Source organism: Pristis pectinata, chromosome 24 (assembly GCF_009764475.1).
Source record: "Pristis pectinata isolate sPriPec2 chromosome 24, sPriPec2.1.pri, whole genome shotgun sequence".
In the NCBI taxonomy this organism is placed as follows: Eukaryota; Metazoa; Chordata; class Chondrichthyes; order Rhinopristiformes; family Pristidae; genus Pristis; species Pristis pectinata.
The window spans coordinates 11480106-11501724 of NC_067428.1; the positions used below are offsets into that span (position 1 = coordinate 11480106).

Below are 21619 nucleotides of genomic sequence, written 5' to 3' on the forward strand. Positions count from 1 at the left end.
TATTTATAAATAATTTCCATTGTAAAAATAGGCACAGGTGGATTTATAATGAAAAATGCTTATGCAAATGATTGACAAAAATACAAGCAAAACTGCAGACAGGAAGTATAAGCAGATTTTTAATAAATTGAGAAACTGAAGTTGAAGAGTCACAGGTGCAAAGTGGACCACAGTACAAAATGGCACATTCTCAATTTAATTTCTCATCTGTGGAAGAGAAAAATGACTAATGCTAAGAGTTCTGCAATCCTCAAATATTGAAGAAGGGCCGAATCAAGCTAACTGTAGCCAGTGGTTCTGAACAGAATGAGCAACACTTAAGCCACTCACAATTAAATGTGACTCAGATTCACACAATCCTGCCATAAGTTGAGTGACAGAAGGCACTACATCTGCCATCCCATTCTACCACTTGACTGTGTGGAGAAGACCTGACATAGGATTGAAATCCCCATTCATTTATATGGGGGTTCCCAACCTAGAAAACAGAAGTTAACTTTACATTTTCTTATTTTAATATTTTGACTTTAGTATTTCAATAATGCTTTAACCCATTTTACTTTTTAAACAATATAATTTTTAATTAAGGAAATATGTCAGAGACATTTTAAAATTATTAAAGTCTCACAGACTGAGAGGGGACAAGGGTTCACTCCAACTTTCCTGTAAACAATTGTAAAGGCTTTCTAAGGCAAGGCCTCAGCAGTACAGCCGCTGAGGCCTTGCAAAACTTGGCCATCCAACTTTGGAATCATTAGGCCCACGTTAACTTGACAGGGTTAGCATGGATGAGAGAAGGACTTGAAGTTAATGAGATCCAGGCAGCATGCTGAGTTTTAATGTCAATGTAAATTGGGAAACTGGGGGGGGGGGGGGGGGGGGGGGGCGCGGGTAAAGACAGCATCTAAGGTAAAGGCATTTGCAAGACAATTGTTAAGCCACTTCAAACTGAGAATCTTCCTTAGATACCATAGGATGAAATTAAGGCAGTAGGTCAAAAGAAAATTTTAAGAGAAGGAAATATCCAACTTTATTATGGAATACTTGCTGTTCAGATATTGCAAGATGCCTTTCCAGGTTTTCTGTGCTTGAGCCATCCTTCCTGACATACTTCTACATAGCAAATGAGCCATATGTATGACATCTGCTTTATTACACAGTAATAAAAGCAGTTTATCCTCTAATAATACATTCAAACAAAATTAGAATTAAAAAAAATGTTTCATAATCCTACGAATATCCCACTTAGGACCTGGATGGCTGTCAAACTAATAGGCTGGCATTTCTGTTGAAATTCCACTTTTATAATTGAACAATATTGCTCTACTATTCAGCTAGTTGGTTCACAAGAAAAACAAACAACAAGAAATGTAATAACAATTAATGCATTTTAGCCAGTTAAAACTTTCATTAAAGTTTGGGGTTGAGAAAATTGAATTTAGATGTTTACTCAAGATATTTAAAAGACTTTAATAAAGCATTAGCACAAGTTGCAACAATACTTGTTTGGCACATCAGGAGCAACAATGAACTGCTTAAGCACTTTATTTCAATATCACATGATATGCCTGTGGTGCTTTTAATAGACCGGGCAAAATATTCTTGCCACCTAAAGCAGAACCGTAACCTCATATTTCTCACCACCGTTACCATCAAATTCTAGTTCAAATGGGAAATCTGCAAAACATATCAGAAGCCTCAACTGGCTTTCTAAAGATGTAGCAACCTGGTGAACCTGCGACATAGTGCACAGTAAACAGAGCAAAATGCCTGGTAGAACTAAGCAATTCTACACAATCAGCTCAAAGTACTGCAGTTCCTCCCAAACTGAGTTGTAAATCTTCCAGGTCAATTATACAACGAGCAGGAGAACGTCTCCAGGAGCAGTTCCATTCTCAACAATGCCATAGACCAGCATGAGAACAGAAGATATGGATGAAGCCAAATAAATTGGAGCCTAGGGGCCAAGTGGACAATCCATCTTGACATTCTACTGCAGGTACTTGCCACCACAAATACAAATCTTCAGTCAACCTGACTTATTTGAAAGATAAAGGGAGAACTGTTTGTTTCAGGTCGAGCAAAAATTGTGTGTCCCAACTGCATCTTAATTGTGGTGCTGCAGATATGGCTAAAACCAGCCAACCCTATCGTCAAACAACAAATACCACCATCTTTTTGATAATGTGGATTAATGTTCTATCTGCAAAAAGACAAGTACAGTTTGACAAATGACCACCACACTCTGGTTTTGATTGTTCTAGGAAAGAAATAGTGCATATCCAAAGAGATAAAATAGCTTTCTTCTCAGTTCAATTTGTATGACTTCAGTTACCTGTCATAGATCCACAGTCTTATCTCATTAATGAGCAAGACAAACTGGCTACTTATGAATACAACAACATCCATAAATAAAAGGAAAAAACAAAAATCGAATTCTGTTCAGCTCTGAAAACCTTGCACAAGCATTGGTGCCTGCATCGTCTGATTTAGGACCCATTCAACACACAATGTCTTCCTGCAGCGCATATTGATGTCAACTAGAATTTAAATATGTTGACTTACTTTCAAGGTTGCCACTTTCAAACATCAGCTTTTAAGAAACTCAAAATCCATATGGTGGCAGGAGGTTAGAAGGGAAAAAATGAGAAGAATACACTGTTGTGGAAGATTTGGTCCAAATAAAAAAAATGTTTTACAAATATTACAGAATGGCTATGAATTCCAGAGATATGCACAAGTTCTTTCAAATTAACAGATGTGCCACTACAGAGATAGTTTCCATGAAAAATTTATTTAAGTATTCCTATATTCCGCATATAGATGGTTTACTTAATATATTTGGAATATCCCCTCAACATTTGATATTCTACCAGAAAGTGCTCATTGTTGCTTTAATTAAATCTGATCATTATCCAACAGGCAAAAATTGCAAGGGCCTCTATGTTAACAGAGGACAAAATCAGACTTTAATGGCTCCCATGATCAAATAATCTGATGGCACATGGGAAAAATTAAGACATTTTATACGCAGAATTTTTGTTTTCACTGTTTCAGAGTAATAAATTATGATTTATTCCAAACTACACAAAAATCAATGCCCCTCTGCTCAAGTTCCAATAAGAACGCTAAACCTTAAACATGCAATGCATTACAATATGCAGGATACTCTAAATTTCATGAGATCATTAAATTACATATTCCCTGGACTCCATAGAGACTTGTTACTTAAAGAAAATGCATTGCAACAAAATCCTCAATCACATCATGGAAAGTTCTATTAAAATTCCAGTTGAATTCATCAACTTACAGAAGTCAGCCATGTTTGCTTTAAAGGATAAAGGTACAAAATTTTGTTTAAACTGGATGCTTGCTATGCTATTCTTCTTTCAGCTGCGTCACGTTAAATATTTAATCTTTTTAAAAACTAAATCAAGATCACTATTTGACTCTGATTGGAAAATCAACAATGAAGATAAATGGCCAACCAATCAACTATAACACTGAAGTGCAACTACCACAAAAACAAATTAAAGTAAATTTATAGAAGCTATAATCTACAAGAAGCGACAAGCTAGGTTGGCTGCCAGCATCTAAGATATGTAGAATCAGGGACTAGGGTCATAAAATGAAGTCAACTGTTATACAGGTTGTTGCAATTCAAGCATTTTAGCTGGTAAACTAGCTCATGCATTATGAAAGGAAAATTGAACTTATGTAAAATTTGTGATAGAAATCACAAACATTCAACATACATATCAGAATTGCCCAACATTCATTGTGTTTCACATGAAAATGAATTCCCTGGAATTACTTTAAACTAATGGGACACATCCCAATGTGGTATGCAAGCACCATTCTGGTTTGTTGCTAGATTTCCCAGAAGATGGGAGTGGATTCTTCCTACTTCCCTCACTGTCTCACACCACCTGGACTATCTGTATTCCTATTCACTTATCACATACAAGGGTGTCATAGTCTGCCGTCACAATGCAGCACTAAGCAGGCAACATCAGCCTTCACAGTGGAGAGGGTATGCATTGAGAATGACTTTTCCCTAGGAGAAAATGAGCAAGTAGAGAATTGGGGCAGAGTAGGTGTTTGGAGGTGCAAATGGAGAATAGAGGGTTGCCTTGTCCATCTGTGCATGTGGGCCAGAACATGTACACCACCATCCTTGAACCAGAGTTATTGTCATTTTAAAAAAACACTACATAATTTTTATAGTCCAGGGTTTCTCAATCCTGTTCCAGCTAACTCCACAACCTCAGCAAGTGTTTCCACCCCATCTTTTTCCCCTCCAACACCCTTTCCATCTGCCCATCACTCACACACCCCAATCGTTCCCCTCCTTATCCCCCTTCCTTTATTCCATACTCCACCTTCCTCTCCTATCAGATGCCATCATCATCAGCCCTTTGTCACTTCCATCTATCACTTCCCAGCTTCTGACATCATTCCCACTCTCCACCCCCCTCCAATCTGCCTATCACCCGTCAGCTCTTGCTTCATCCCCTCCCCCACCTTTTTTTTTATATACTGGCCATTTCCCATCTTTCTTTCAGTACAGATGAAGGGTCTCGACTGGAAACATCAACTGTCCATTTCCCTCCATAGATGCTGCCTGACCAGCTGAGTTCCTCCAGTGCTTTGTGCGTTGCTCCAGATTCCAGCATCTGCAGTTTCTTGTGTCTCAGCAAGTTTTTATTCAGATGGAGTTTTTACATAGTAAATTGAATTTAAAACTATTATTTCAAATTGTTGAAGTGCTGAAAGCAGCTAAACTAATAAATTAATGACACGATTCGTAAAATTAATCGTGTACTGAAACTTTGAAAGACGAGAAAACATAGTAGGTTGCGAGGAACGGAACTGGGGAATTCTGTCATTGCCAAACACAAGGTGGATCTTGAAAAAACAATGACCCATTGTTTTTTGGGTGCTGACACAAAAGGAGTATGAATCCCTACTTTAAAGCAACATTGAATTAAGAGATTAAATAACAGAGAAGGGATAAAGATTCTAGATCTTGCTAAATGCAGACCCTGACAATCACTGCATTACAGTCTTATCATGATTTGCAATAAACCACAATCCATGCTAAATACTAATTCATCTATAAAGACATTAGAGGGTTCTATATAGCTAGAATTGTGGCCTCTCGTCCCAGAACCAGCCTAATCTCAGTGAGCATTTCTTTTCCCAAATGCAGTTGATGCACGATAATCCATGTACTTTTTTGTTATATAATCTATGCATTATATTTTTCTTGGGAAGAATTTATGTCCCCTGCAAGAATGGGATCAGAACTGTATCCAACCAGGAAAATGATCCACAAGGCATTACAATTCAGACTTGAGTCTTGTAGATAGTGGAAAGGTGCGAGAGTCTGGTGATAAATTATCCTCTATAGGATACCAAGTAGCTCATCTGCTTTTAGAGCAACCACATTTTTGCTTGTTCAATTAAGTGTCCAGTCAATGGTGACCCCTAGGATATTAATAGTGAGGTCTCATTCATGACAATCCTAATGAATAGCAAGTGGAAGTGCTAAGATTCTCTCTCGATGGAAATGGTCATTGCCTGGCACTTCTTTGGCAAGAACATAACTAGCCATCTTTCAGATCACACCTGATATCGTCCAGGCCATGCTACATCATCTGAGTAGACTAATAAAATTGGATATCGCAGGAAACATATGTATTTGGACCTAATGAGGAAGCAGCTAAAGGTGGTTGGACTTAGGAAACTACACTGGGGAACTGCTACAGAAATATCCTGCACTGAAGTTGTCTAAGGTGGTTAACAAGGAAATTAAGTTAAGAGACAGGTCAGTAGATGAATAGTGGCAAATAGTCAAACAGGTGGTCCATAATACTCAGCAGGAATTTAACCTAATTAGAAAGAAGGATTTCATGAGAAAGAGGCACAATCTGTGGTTAACAGAGGAGGTCAAGGATATTGTAACTCACGAAGCTAAAGGCAGACAAATTGCCAGGACCTGATGACCAATACCCAGAAGTTTTAAAGGAAGTGGCTGCAGAGATAGTGAATCCTTTGGCTGAAATTCCAGGAGGGTACCAGAAGATTGGAAAACAGCCAATGTATCTCTTTTTTTAAAAAGGGAAGAAGAGAGAAAGCAGGGAACTACAGGCCATCTACTGTTGACAAAAAGACATTTGGACAGGTACATGGATAGGAAAGGTTTAGTGGGATATAGATCAAACGCAGGCAAATGGGACTAGCTTAGATGGGACATCTTAGTCAGCATGGACGAGATGGGTTGAAGGGCCAGTTTCCGTGCTGTATGACTCTAAGGTACTAGAGTCAATAATCAGAGGAAATAACTATTCATTTAGAAAAGCTGAATATAATTAAATCTAGGCAAAATGGTTTCATAAAAGGTAAACACATTTGACAAATTTACTTGAACTCATTAAGGATGTGACAGGGAGAGTTGATAGAGGGGAACCTGTTGATGTGATGTATTGTACTTAGATTTCCAAAAGAAGTTTGATAAGGTGCCACATAAAAGGATAAATTAAGAGCTCAAGGTATTGGTGGAAGAGTGTTAGTGTGGATTGAAAACCGTCTGTCACATAGAAAACAGAGAGTTAGAATAAATAGGACCTTTTTAAGAGTGTAGGGATGTAAGTAGTGGAGTAGTTCTAACAAGGGATCAGTTCTTGGCCCTCTGTTGTTTACTTTTTACATTATTCCTGATGATACAAAAATAGCTGGAAGCACATGTTGTAACGAGGACATTGTGATTCTCCAAAAGGGATATAGATAGATTCAGTGATTGGGCAAAATCCTGACAAAAGGATTTTAAAATGCTTGGTCATGTACTTGGGTAAGAGGAACCAAAAGGTGGCTATTATCTAAATAGAGAAAGACTGCAATTGAGTAAAGTTCAAAGGGATCTATGAGTTCTAGTGCATGAAAAAAAGTTAGCAGGCAGGTCCAACAAGTAGTTAAGAAGGCAAATAGCATTTTGGCCTTTAATTGCAAAGGGATTGGAGTTTAATAACAAGGTTTTGTTACATTTGTACAGGGTGTTGGCATATATGGAACTACTGTCCAGTTTTCTTCCCCTTACTTTAAAAAGAATATTAGTTGCATTGAAGGCAGTCCAAAGAATATTCACCAGGCTAATTCCTGAATGAGAGGGCTGTCCTATTAAGAGAGGCTAGACAGTTTGGGTATATATTCCTTGGAGCTTAGAAGAATGGAATGTGACTATTCAAACACATAAGCTCCTAAGGGGACTTGACAGGGTAGAAGCTGAGATGTTTTCACTGGTGAGAGAGTCACAATGAAGGAGACATAGCTACAAATTAAATGGCTGATCACTTAAAACTGAACTGTGTAGTAAGTTCTTCTCTCAGAGATAGTAAATCTTGGAATTCTCTGTCCCTAAGGGTGATGGAGGCCAGATCACTAAACCTATTTAGGCAGAGATAAATAAATATTTGAAAGATGAAGGAAGTGAGAGTTATGGGAAACTGGCACAGAAGAGGAATTGAGGCCATCATAGGTCAGCCATGAGCACATTGAATGGTAGGGCAGGCTTTGGGGGTCTAATACCCTACTCCTACTCCCACTTTCTTGTTCTCAAGAAAGTTTTAATCTCCAACAAGTGTCAACTTCCTATGGACTAGGTAAGGCTTCACTCAGTAGAGTTTTCTTGTCTATTCTTATGACGAGTTTTAATTAAGACTCTGATGCCACATTTGTCAAATGTGGCCTTGACATCTGGATTTTTTTTTTAATTCATCCATTTACAGAATGTGGGTATTGCCAACAAGGCCATCCCTAAATTCCCTTGAAAAGATTATGACAAACTGCCTCTTTGAATTACTACAGACGCATATACATTCACTAATTCAGGGTAGCGTAGGTCTTGGAGGGAACCTGCTGATGATTGCATGCCCATGCACTCATGCCCTTCTTCTTCTTTACAATATAGATCACGGATTTGTGTGATGCCATTGCAATAGTTTAGATGACTACATTTTGCAGATGGTCCACACTAGCGTTACACCATCAGTGAGAAAGAGTGAATATTTAGGGCAACAGATGGGCAGCTTTGCTGTGGTTGATGTTGAGCTTACTGAATTCTCTTGGTGCTTTGTGTATTTCATCACATTTCTATATACGGTGGAAAGGCACTGGAGTGAAAAAAGGAAGGTCACCTTTTACTTTACATTTCAGTTCAGTTAAATGACCTGAATTTACATTCTCAACTGAGTGGGATTCAAATTTGTATTGATCCACATCTCTAGATTACTAATCTGGTAAATTCATCACTGTGCCACCAAATGGTCATGAGATTTGAACTCAAATGTTCTTGGCAAAATTCATAAAGCATTGGGGAGCAGGTTGCTCAAGAATAGATGCCTTCTGAAAGCAATGGTGATGATGACAAAGAATGGACTAATGGGGTAGTAATTACGAGGACTGTGCATGTCCTGCATTTCATGGAAGCAAGTAATACTTGGGCAATTTTTCAGATCCTCAGTTTTGTAGATGTTCTGGAAGAGCATAGCTAGAGGTAAGCTTAGCAAGCCCCAAAGCATAAATCTTCAGTATTCTTATCATTGACAATTGCAACAAATACATCAGTAAGGATGAGAATAAGCAGATTTTGTCCTTCATATTGTTGTGGAGCTAATCTGACAGCTATGTCCATCAGTTAAATTATATCCAAATTATGTAGCAAAAGTAAAATAAAAATTGGGAAATAATGTTAAGAGAAACAAAATTTTTAAAAAAGCAAAAAAACAAATATTTTTGTCTGCAATTTTTCAAAGGGAACAAGACATCATACCCATAAAGTTAATCCTTAGGATTAAAGCAGCTGCTAAGCAGTAATTATCATTTACTATGCCATTAAAAACTCAATCCTAGCTATACGAAAACATTTTCAGCTGTCTGTAGTGTAGAACCAATGGGTAAATTCAATCAGTACAATCCATGAAGGAAGTCATCTCCTACAGCAGCTTTGTAAGATCCACTTTTAGCTGCACACACGCAGATGGAGATAGAATCACTCTTTCGTAAAAATGAGCAGTGACAGCACAGGGCACTCCGCTGCAATATTAAATCAATGATGAACTATCTTGAATCACACATTAACTTTGGCTACAACAGAGCAATATGGCTCTTTTCTTTATTTTACTGAAGATGTTTTTTTCATGTTAGACAAAATTCTAACATAAGAAAGCATCTTCAGTAAAATAAAGAAAACTGAATGTAAAAATAGTACTTATTTTTAAATTGTAGTGGTATTTCCTTAAATTGTAGTTCTCTGTAAGTACACACCAGAAAACATTTGAAACTTGACAAGAAGCTGATGAACTCATCTCTCTCTATTATACCATTGCATGATGATGATGATGATGATTCATGTGCCACTAAATTGGTGAACTGCAAAAATATTAACGTTAACACTAAGTCACAAAACTGGCAGTCGTCAACACGATTCCTTGCAAAGATGAAATGTAATGTCTATTGCAATGAATCACAGCAAATTACCTTGGGCAAAATGTAGAAGTGGAAGCAGGAGGAATTCATTTTTCACACTATGTCTTTGGGAAAATCCAAAGTACCTTACAATTAGCAAGGCACAGTTAGCCATTGATATAATATGGCAGGCAGTTAGTGCATTGCATGTTTGCACAAACAGCAATGAGAAGTATTGGAAACGACACAGACTTCCTCTTATTGAAACAATATTATGGAGTATTTCAAAAGAACCCATGAAACTGGCCTGAAGCTTAGCATAATGCTTCGTCTTTAAAACAGCACCGCAGAGAGCTCCCTTAATATTGCAGTCCAGGTTATGCTCTTCAGTACAACAGTGAAGCTTGAACTCATGACCTCCTGCCATAGAAAAGAGAATGCCAACACCAAGCCAAAACTGAATTTCATTAGTTCCACCTGCAGTTATCTATAAAATTACTACAGTAATGGCAGGTGTGTGTTCATCAGTTTCTTGAAGTTTTCATTTCTGGAAAGAAACAAACCAAAATCTGCCTTTAAAAGATTAATATCACAAAATGATTGATGCTTATTCATGCAGGAGATGAACTGAAATCAAAACAGGTTTTATTCTCCAAATACTTGGGCATTGATAATTCCAGGATTTAATCAAGGAATTGCATATGTAATTAACTTTTAGTTTCCCCTTTGCCAGTTCTTTGTAGATGTGAATTGACACAGATTAATGACAATGAAGTATTCCTCTTGCTCCCATGCTTGACCAATAAGGATGTGAAATATTCATGCCCAACATACTAAAATCAGTCAAGTGATGAAATCCTAAAATAAAAAAAGAGGCTGAAGCAGCCAGTTGTCTGGACACAATCATTATTTCAGATGGAAGAAACACCCTTACTTTCCTGTGACATCACCAAATTAATCCACAACTTCCAGACATTCATTTAATAAACTCTTTCTCCCACTCTGCATAAAAAAAGCTTCCAATTAAGTTATTTTTTGTTAAATCTGCCATAATGATAAACTACCTAGAGTATAAAAATATGCAGGGACTACAATTTATGATTTTCATCACTGACAATATGATTAAAGTGTTCAAAAACACTATGATGCTGGAGGAACTCAGCAGACCTGGCAGCATCTGTGGAGAAAAGCAGGTGGTCAACCTTTCAGTTCAGGACCCTTCTTCAAGATTAAAGTGTTGACCTCCTATAAATAGTACCAACCTTGGCTCAAATTGAAATCTCCCCTTTGGGACAATGATGGCTGTTTTGAGTTCAGCGCTGCAACCTGTTCCCAAGATCTGTCTATTTAATTCTTGAGCTCAGAAATTACACGCATTGCAAGTATGGATTGAATCTCAACTTCTGCACTGGTTAGTGAAGGAGAGGAAATAATTCCATTTAGGGGAAGACAAAATAAGCTGATATTTATGAAACGAACTAGAGAATTCTATGTGCATCATTCACAAGATATAAAAACACGAGTAACAGTTCTGATCACTCTAATAACTTTGATAAAATCTACACTGAATTTCTGCACTGTATAGTTTTTTTTAATCATGATAAAAAACTAAAGAAATAAATTAAACTAAAAGTTAGCAGGTTGTGACAGATATGTACCACACTGCTCTTTGATTAGATATGAATCTGAGACTTCAGCACAACTGATTACAATCCAAATTCTACTTTGATATTAGCAAACAAAATCATTAGTACAACAAATATATGCAGGGGCTCCAATTTAAAATAGATTTTTTTCTACATACAAGAGCAGAAAGTCTTTAATAAAGGTTACAATATAAAACTCAACAGAGACTGCCTCCTGAAGGTAATCTCTTGCCTAGATCTTACTCTTGACAATTTTACACCTCATTACCCTATTTTGTATTCATTGGTGTAAAGGTTAACACAGTTCATAGCAACTCAGACTGCGAAAATCAGCTACATCCTGACATAGCAGCTTATTACTTGATTTATAATGTATTTTGCAAAAGAACAAAAGAAAAAAATAATTTACTTACAAAGCCATTTGCGAATTCAATCTTGGCGTTAGTGACTTCAGCTTTAAACTGAGTGAAAAACAGGTAGGATTTTCCCTGAGGTCTGTAAAGAAACAAAAATGAAGAAAACTTATTTTGAAAAATACAGTGGTATGCAAAAGTTTGGGCACCCCTGGTCAAAATTTCTGTTACTGTGAATAGCTAAGCAAGTAAAAAATGACCCGATTTCCAAAAGGCATAAAGTTAAAGATGACACATTTCTTTAATATTTTAAGCAAGGTTATTTTTTTATTTCCATCTTTTACAGTTTCAAAATAACAAAAAAGGAAAAGGGCCGAAGCAAAAGTTTGGGCACCCTGCATGGTCAGTACTTAGTAACACCCCCTTTGGCAAGTATCACAGCTTGTAAACACTTTCTGTAGCCAGCTAAGAGTCTTTCAATTCTTGTCTGGGGGATTTTCGCCCATTCTTCCTTGCAAAAGGCTTCTAGTTCTGTGATATTCTTGGGTCGTCTTGCATGCAATGCTCTTTTGAGATCTATCCACAGATTTCCGATAATGTTTAGGTCAGGGGACTGTGAGGGCCATGGCAGAACCTTCAGCTTGTGCCTCTTGAGTAGTCCATTGTGGATTTTGAGGTGTGTTTAGGATCGTTATCCTGTTGTAGAAGCCGTCGTCTTTTCAGCTTCAGTTTTTTTTTGTTTAACAGACGGTGTGATGTTTGCTTCCAGAATTTGCTGGTATTTAATTGAATTCATTCTTCCTTCTACCAGTGAAATGTTCCCCGTGCCACTGGCTGCAACACAAGCCCAAAGCATGGTCGATCCACCCCCGTGCTTAACAGTTGGAGAGGTGTTATTTCCATGAAATTCTGCACCCTTTTTTCTCCAAACATACCTTTGCTCATTGCAGCCAAGAAGTTCTTTTTTAACTTCATCAGTCCACAGGACTTGTTTCCAAAATGCATCACGCTTGTTTAGATGTTCCTTTGCAAACTTCTGACGCTGAATTTTGTGGTGAGGACACAGGAAAAGGTTTTCTTCTGATGACTCTTCCATGAAGGTCATATTTGTGCAGGTGTCACTGCACAGTAGAACAGTGCAACACCACTCCAGAGTCTGCTAAATCTTCCTGAAGGTCTTTTGCAGTCAAACGGGGGTTTTGATTTGCCTTTCTAGCAATCCTACGAGCAGTTCTCTCGGCAAGTTTTCTTGGTCTTCCAGACCTCAACTTGACCTCCACCGTTCCTGTTAATTGCCATTTCTTAATTACATTATGAACTCAGCAAACGGCTACCTGAAAACGCTTTGCTATCTTCTTATAGTCTTCTCCTGCTTTGTGGGCATCATTTATTTTGATTTTCAGAATGCTAGGCAGCTGCTTAGAGGAGCCCATGGCTGCTGATTGTTGGGACGAGGTTTGAGGAGTCAGGGTATTTATAAAGCTTTGAAATTTGCATCACCTGGCCTGTCCTAACGATCACCGTGAACAAGCCATAGCTCTAACAAGCTAATGAAGGTCTGAGACCTTGGTAAAAGTTATCTGAGAGCTCAAATCTCTTGGGGTGCCCAAACTTTTGCATGATGCTCCTTTCCCTTTTTCACTCAAAATTGTACAAAAGTAGTACACTAACCTTGCTTAAAATGTTGAAAAGAATGTCTCATCTTTAACTTTATGACTCTTGGAGATCAGTTCATCTTCTACTCACTTAACTATTCACAGTAACAGAAATTTTGACCAGGGGTGCCCAAACTTTTGCATGCCACCGTATATGTTTCTTTCCTGCTTAAAAGTCATTTTTCTCCTTGAAAATGCATTTCTTTTTTTTTACCTTGCATTCAATTCCATCCTATCCATCCAATGAAGTATGCCCCTACATTATTCCTTACCTTGTAGAAAAGGCAGTTGAACTAAATCCAAGGTCCTTGTAATGCCACAGCAAGTACAAACCTATACTTTGGTACTATAAGTAGTCATCATCAGTCCAATGAAATTTGATTGTGTGAAATGGCCACTTGCATTGAAACAAAAATCAAAATTATGGATTTTTGTGATGCCAAATATTGGCTGTTTCATGATGAGCTACATAGAGAAGTACCAATCTACATGGATCACCCACTAGTGATGAGAGTAGCTGTAGGAGCAATTTGAGAGGATGGTTGATTCTTAATTCAGAACAGGCAAAAAATTTCCTGCTGTATCTTTCTTTTCCGGTTATTAAATTTTAATATATCAGCAAAATACAGAGACTTCCCCCCACTGAGCAAAGTAAAACCTGAAGGGCTGTTCACAATTTTTGTGCAGGCTTATATAGTGCATATTAAAAATATTCAGTACATATCAATGCTCTTAATCAGTTACTGAAAACGTGCACACATTACCATTTACTTACTGTGAAAATAAAACCCATACAAATACCTCTATCAATAATCTTACCAATACACATACTGTAATAAGGCAAGTTAATTTTCTTCTCCCTTCTGGGAAAGCTTTGTGATGTAAAGTTGCTAGTGTTATTTCATGCTACAGAAAAGTAGCAAAAACCAAAATTCTTTAGTTAATTCTATGCTTGGCTTATTTGTGTAAACATATGAAAAATGATTAATTGAACTCTAAATGGGTTTAATCAGCAATCTGCATCCAATGACTCAAACGGTTCTGTATTCGAAGTATCATAAAACCTTCTTTATTTACTTACCGCCAGACGGAGCAAGAAAATAGCTTGTTGTCCTCACTGATACCTACACTCATATGCCATCTCTGTAAAGATAAACCAATAATGTTTCATTACACCTTCATTACTTCAATGCCACTATTAGTTAAATTATAGGAATGACAGCAAGGACAAGACTTGAAACTTAAACCTGCTGTTTCAAAGCACCTTTCCTTAAAAAAATCATGAAAAGATGACAAAAATCAAACTGGCTCTGGAATATTAATCCATCTCATTTTAAAATTCCCCAATCTAAATAACTGAATCTTCCAAGTAGTGAATAGTTTTAATTGCTTTAATTAACTGAAAGAGAGCAGTCATAAATGATAAGCTGGTTATTAACAAATGAGATGACTCATGTGAACAAATATACTGTTGTACAAATACAGTCTGGATCTCTAAAGAGAACTTATACAGTGCATAGTTGAAATGCTGGGACCCGAATAAAGTGGAACAGTAGAATACAATCAACAGAGCACCAATAAAATTTGAACTTTTCTACATACTAGATACATACAAATTCAAAAGCCTGGGTTTGTTTTTTTTAAAGAAAGCATGCAATATAAATCACATTTATTAGCATATGTGGGCTTCCATTCCTGATGGCAATCAATTCAGCACAATTTTATCAGCAACAGGTGGTCCAGCATAAATATGATCTTTACTCCTTAAAAATGCCAACTATTGAAGGCTACCAGGCAGAGGCTCAAAAATGTTTAGGCACAGGTACTAAATCAACTTTAATCAATGATAAGGCAGAATGAGAACAAAAATACTTTGGGTTGTTTGTTTGCACTGCTTATATATCAACACAACGAAGACACTTAAGGATTTCCAAATCTTTCAAAAGGAGTCTGCTCCCAATATGAGCACCAATTAAATTCAGACTAGGCATAATTAAGGCAATCTCACATGTTTATCACTAACCTCATTGGTTCCACCTTGAGATGCATATGTAAATATGCATGAGTGCTCACCCTAAATGGGAAAAAGAAGTTTTAAAAAGCACGATTTAAGATGCGATTGTATTTGTGCTGTAGTTTACAATTTTCATTCAAATTACATTCAAACAAACATTCTATATGATATTTAGAAAAGTTATTTGGCACACAGTACATAGTGGTTACGTTACATGAACTGGTAATACAGAGACCAGAACTAAAGATCTAGTGACAAGTTTAAATCACATCTGTCAACTAACAACTCTTAGCACACCTGATTAATGTAATGGCACCTTGAAAGGCCATGTTAATCATAAGGTGCAGGAATGAAAGCAGTAATATGTTGAATCTCCTGATCTACCATCTGTGCTGTAGGCAGCACGTACCCAAACCTTGCTACCATGTGATCTCCTGAACAGCAGTTACCCCTGAGGGACAGAGGGAGGGAAATGTGGGAGGGACAGAGGGGTGGGAAGGAAGCAACAAGGGTCAGACATCTCCAAGGACACACTCCAGACTGACTTGCCTACTTTGGTTAAAAGCCAGGGCTTGGCTTGGTTCACCACCTGCTCTCTAGCTATTGGTTCTGTGAAAAATCAGGCTTGAGGCAAATGCTTGAACACCAGGACTGATGGGAGCTGTCTGCAGCTCTGCCTGTATCTGGGTATGATCCAATTTACTCACATCCTTCACTCCCTGAAACTGATTACAGTACAATTTAGGAAATGCAGGTGCCAGAAATGAGGAACACTGAGATCAGAGGGTTGAAGGTGATTATTATGCTAACAGCAAGTCCAGAGAGATTTGAACACGAGAAATTTAAATTATAAGATATTATAAAGGAAAAACATTTTCCATTGGACTAGTGATAATGGTGCGCTATTATTGCTTAATAGTGCAATTAAGAGTGATTAACAATCAATTATTTAAATTGCACAATTAATTTTAAAAGTACAAAAAATCCTTCCCAACCCTAGTTTAAATCCCAGCATATCAACAGGAGCATTTAATAATCAGTTAATTACATAATCTAAAATAAAACTGGTATCAGTAATGGGAACAGTGAAGCAACCAGTCTGCCATTAAAAAGCCATCTGATTCACATGTTCTTTTTGAAAAAGAGGTTACAATCCTTACCAAATCTTGCTGATACAGGACTCAAGATCGTTGGTTAGCTCATAATTAGCTTTGCATGCCACAGATTTACATCATGCTATCAAAAAACCAAAGTAAAACTGACAGACCACGGTACATCAGATCAGGCAATGAAGACATATCTAGTCTAAGACCACCTCAATAATATCTAACAGGAAGATGTACCAAAGTTAGGAAAGCTGTCCCATAGTCTAATCAAGCAAGAGCCTTACACAGTCATACTCAAATCGAGTTTCAACCATTCCTCCAAGAACATGCTCAAGTATATTTTTTCCTCAAGGCATAGCCAGGAGGAAGTGGCCCTACAAGTCCTCTTAATTGACTCTGGAATTACAAGGTCAAACACGGGCAAGGAAACATTTGGAATACTGTGCGCAGTTTTGGGCCCCGCATCTTAGGAAGGATGTGCTGACGTTGGAGAGGGTTCAGAGGAGATTTACGAGAATGATTCCGGGAATGAAAGGGCTTAAGTATGATGAGCGTTTGTCGGCTCTTGGACTGTACTCACTGGAGTACAGAAGGATGAGAGGGGACCTCGTCGCGACATTTAAAATGTTGACAGGTAAGGATAGAGTAGATGTGGCTAGGCTGTTTCCCTTGGTGGGCGAGTCCAGTACCAGAGGGCACAATCTTAGAATTAGAGGGTACAGTTTCAAGACAGAGATGAGGAGAAATTTCTTTACCCAGAGGGTGGTGAAATTGTGGAACTCCTTGCCACGCACAGCAGTGGAGGCCAGATCAGTGGGGGTGTTCAAGGAGGAGATAGACAGATATCTAAATAGTCAGGGTATCAAGGGATATGGGGATAAGGCTGGAAAATGGGATTAGAAGAGTTTTTTTTTCCCCCACCCCATTTCTTTTTCCCTTTTCCTTGGAGCAGACTCGATGGGCCGAATGGCCTGCTTCTGCTCCCTTGTCTTGTGAAACATGTTATCATATATCTTCCCTCACCTGAGGGATTGGTGTGAAACTTCAATGTCATGACCAAGCAGTCAGTAGCACCACTTCAGACCAAAGGATACAGCTTCCAGACTCAGTTTGCAACAAGTGAGAGAAATCCAATACAATGGTAAAACCTGGCTGAATTTGTCCTGGAGACACAAAAGACTGCAAATGCTGGAATCTGGAGCAACATACAAAAAGCTTTAGTGTGTTACTCCCGAACTTGTCCTTGCCTATTTACCTGCATGCAACAGTCCAAGTGACCAATGTACACCTTCCAATGTATTGTGCAGCATTGCCAGAAACATAAAAGGATTCAAGAATGATCTAGTAGCGCAAAACTGAGCATCTATGAAAAGCAGCAGAGATGCATTCCACAACAATCAGTGAACCTACGGCTTTTATACATATCCCTTACTCTATTTTCATTAAACCGCAGGACCAACCCTGCTTCAATAAAGGACCATAGAAGTGAATTTCTGGAAAAGCACCAGACAAAAAAAAATTAGATGTCAACTTGATGAAGACAACATGCATGCTAAACTGCAGAAGCAACATGCTATCAGCACTAAGCAATCTCACAACCACCAGATCAGAACTCCAGAGTCCTGTCAGTTGTGAATGGTAGGGGACAAAAAAACATTGGGAAGAGGCTTCACAAACATTCCTGTCCTCAATAATGGAATCCAGTACATGAATGTAAAAGTCAAAGCTGAAGCACTTGCAACAATCTTCAGTCAGAAATACAGAGGATGACCCATCTCTGACTGGGAAGCTCACTACCATAGAAGCCTCCAGAAAATTCATCTCACTCCACATGACATGATTCTGCAGAAGACAGAGCGAATATTGGTTTTTTATTTCAAGGCTTCTGGTGTAGAACTTAACGTGCCTCCAGATGAGTTGCTCTATTGCGGCCACAAAGCATTTACCCAAGAATGTAGAAAATCTTCTATGTATGTACTGTTCGCAGAATCCAACCTGGTCAATTAAATCAAGGTCATGAAAATGATTTGTCAACAGTGCTAACAAGGTACACACACTCATCAAGGATCTGTTTGCCCTTGTCAGTCTGCTCAGCTCCTGACTCCATTATAGCTTTGATGGAAAATAGAGTTGAATTCCAGAGAGGAGATGAAAGAGGTTGCCCTGAAGTTCAAGGTAGCCCAGTAAAACTGAAGTCAATGGGAATCATGGGAAAAACATTCTACTGGCCTGCAATCATTTAAAGCGAATCATCTAAGCTGCAGAGCATCACATAGAAGTTCATTGAGGCAATGCCCTTATCCCAAACAATTAAAGGTGCTTTACGAACAACTTATGCTCATAAATACCTTGAATAAAATGACAAGTCAAGAATTGGGTATTCCATGGTGACAGGCACAACTTCAACTTCTGATTCCTAATGCCATATTACCATCTGGAAGATACAATTCAGGAATGTGAACAAATACATAACGTGTGCCAGGATGAGTGTTGTTGCAACAATCAGGCAGCCTGGGTGACAGGCACAACAATCACCACCTTAAATATTCAATCCACCACCAAAGACAACGTCAACAGTATCACAACCTACAAAAGAACTGCAGAAACTTGTCAAAGCTTTGATCCCTATAGCAGAAGGATATATTGACTTTGGTATCAGTACAGCATAGATTTACAAGATTGATTCCTACAATGAGGGCATGTCCGATGAAGAATGATCGAAGAAGCTTGACTTCTACTCACTGAGCTTAGAAGTATGAGGTGATCTCATTGTATACAAACTTCTGTGAGGGATTGATGTGGTAAATACTAAAAATTTGTTTCCTCTTGTAACTGTCCAAATATATGAGGCAGTCTTACAAAATGAAACAGAGAATTATTTTTTTATGCAGAAGATTGTAACTCTTTGGGATTTCCACCTTTTAGGTCTAATGCTTAATGTTGGAGTGCCTTCAAGCCAAGCAACGACTAAGCTAATCAGATAAGAAAACAGACAAAGCACAGGATCAGTCATAATTGTATAGGATGGTGGAGCGGGCTAAAAGCACCACGTCCTACTCTTTATTCTATGCACTTTCTTCAATGGTACCTTCCAAACCCATAACATTTACTGTTTGATACGTGGGAACAATAACAGCTTGACTTGCCTACCCCAAGATGACGAATTTCTCATAAAATGTTGTAACATCACTAACCAGTCACTTGAATATAAACACAATAAATTTAACACCATTGTGCAAGTCTCTCTTACTAGAAACAGGCTTGCATGATTTGTTACGCTGGCTGGCATTGCCAAGTTTTCCTCTGGCTGAATATTAATTTACTTAAAAAATTCTGTTCTGTAATAAAATTGCAATCCAAAATTCTTTGAAATTAGAAATTATCACTTCCATTAAGCTATTTTTTCAAAGAACATTTCTTCTCTGAATTATGGTTAAAATAAAATTTTAATAATCTCTCAATGCCCATTTGAACGGAGTCTGCAGCCCTTTTGAAATTATACTTCTTGTAAAATCAAAACTGGAAGAGGCAATTTCTTTTTAAAATAGCTGTTTGCCAACAGGAAATATAGAACAGTTTATTATCTAACATACAGGCCATCCCCAGGTAACAAACAGGTTCTATTTTTACAGGTGTCCGTAAGTCGACATTGTCCGTAAGACAATTGGCTTGCTCTCTTGGGCTTAATGTATCCAAAGACATTCCTTAAACAATACAACACAATTTCTGCAATTTCACAACCTTCTTTCACATCTACATTTATACATTTTACTGGGTTTTCTGCCAGTCTTCTGAGCAATCAACAGAATACCCATAAAAATTAGTGGTTAACATCATTTAACTAGTTAAGGATTAAATCCACAAAGGAAAGCTGAGAGGAAAAAAAAATTTACACTGTTTTGTTTGAATTCCCCTGCATTATTTTCTGGCTACTACAGATAAGTTTAGTCCATGAAATATTGTATTTTAATTGTCATAATCTATCCCAACATGTGACATTTTTCTATCTAAAAGCAAAAGGGAACTCAACCTGTCATATCTGTCTAAATCAGATGTAAATTGATTATTTTCAAACCTTCAGCTTTAGAACATTAATAACATGAACAAAAATCTTCCAGGGAAGGTTATAAACCCACAAGAAATGAAAACTGGCATTAGATCTCTAGGCTATTTTGTTTGTTTGAAAATAATCAATGATTTTAATCTAACAAATCCCCTCTCAAGGAAATCACTGCAATAGGACAAGATAGGCTCTCAGAATCTCTGATGGAATCCGAGATCCATCTTGATGTAGACTATGACATATCATATCCAAACAATATTTGGAATTTGGAACACACAATTCTGCTGAAGGTTCACACCTGCGATTTATCACTCCTACAGTCTTGCAACTTGTTTTTCAATATTACAGATATCAGACTGTACAATACAGTATAACAAAAACAGAATTCTTCCCCATTTACTTCTCTCATGAGAATAATTTCCAACACCTACAATAGTACTTCAAGCCAATTTTTAAAATGTACACATTGCACACATCAAATTTATCCAGAATTGACTTGTATACTTTATAATGTCTTCACCAGAAGTTTCACTTACATACCCAAAAACAAAAGATTAATAATGTGGTTAGAAATCAAGTGGATGTTGAATGCGGAAGAGTGGGGGAAGATGAGTAAGATTGTGCATAGAGGGTCCAGGTGATGTGATGCCAAAGCATGAGTGGGATTTAAGCATTAGCCAGAGAGGAAAAAAGGCATGTACGGACATGTGGGGACATTGGAATGAGGAGGAAATGGCATAGGAAAGGGTAAAGTATATGAAAAGAAGAAGATGGTGATCAGGAGATGGAATTGGAACCACCCTGAATCACACATTCTCCATGCTCCGTCCAACTACTTGCAGTTGCCTGTCACTGGTAATTTCTTTCTCCTAGATTACCAGTCCATGCAGAAAATGTTCATCACATTTTTTGAAGTTTTTCTACAAACCTAACATTGGATCAAGAAAAATATACAGCTTGTGTTTTGAGTTTTTTTTCCTCGTTCCCTAAACTGAAGATAGATGGGAATATAACTAACAAGAGAATATAATAGTACAAATAACAATATTCATAGCAAGGGATGTAAAATTTAATAGAAGCAATGTTTTATACAAACAAAATATTATAACACTATACAAATTGAAATATAGAGATTTCCAGAAAAGCGATGCTAACTTTCACTTTAGACTGACTTTTTTTTAAAAACCATCATCATTTTTAATATTTTTCTAGCTTATTTTTCTCTCTTCTTCAAGGTGTTGATTTTTTGGGATACAAATCCTTGAAAGATCTCTGGTACTTCACTCAACTGACTATTCTTTACCTGTGAACCAATGA

General features: G+C 37.6%; 1 protein-coding gene across 1 annotated transcript in view; it reads right to left on the minus strand.

The window, feature by feature from the left end:
- Positions 1-21619, minus strand: part of mydgf (myeloid-derived growth factor) — a 32728-nt gene that overhangs the window by 4787 nt on the left and 6322 nt on the right. Inside the window, exons 2-4 of the mRNA XM_052038238.1 lie at positions 15143-15193; positions 14201-14262; positions 11525-11606 (exon numbers count right to left, since the gene is read on the minus strand). Coding sequence (XP_051894198.1) covers positions 11525-11606; positions 14201-14262; positions 15143-15193 — 195 coding nt within the window. The remainder of the gene's footprint in view (positions 1-11524; positions 11607-14200; positions 14263-15142; positions 15194-21619) is intronic.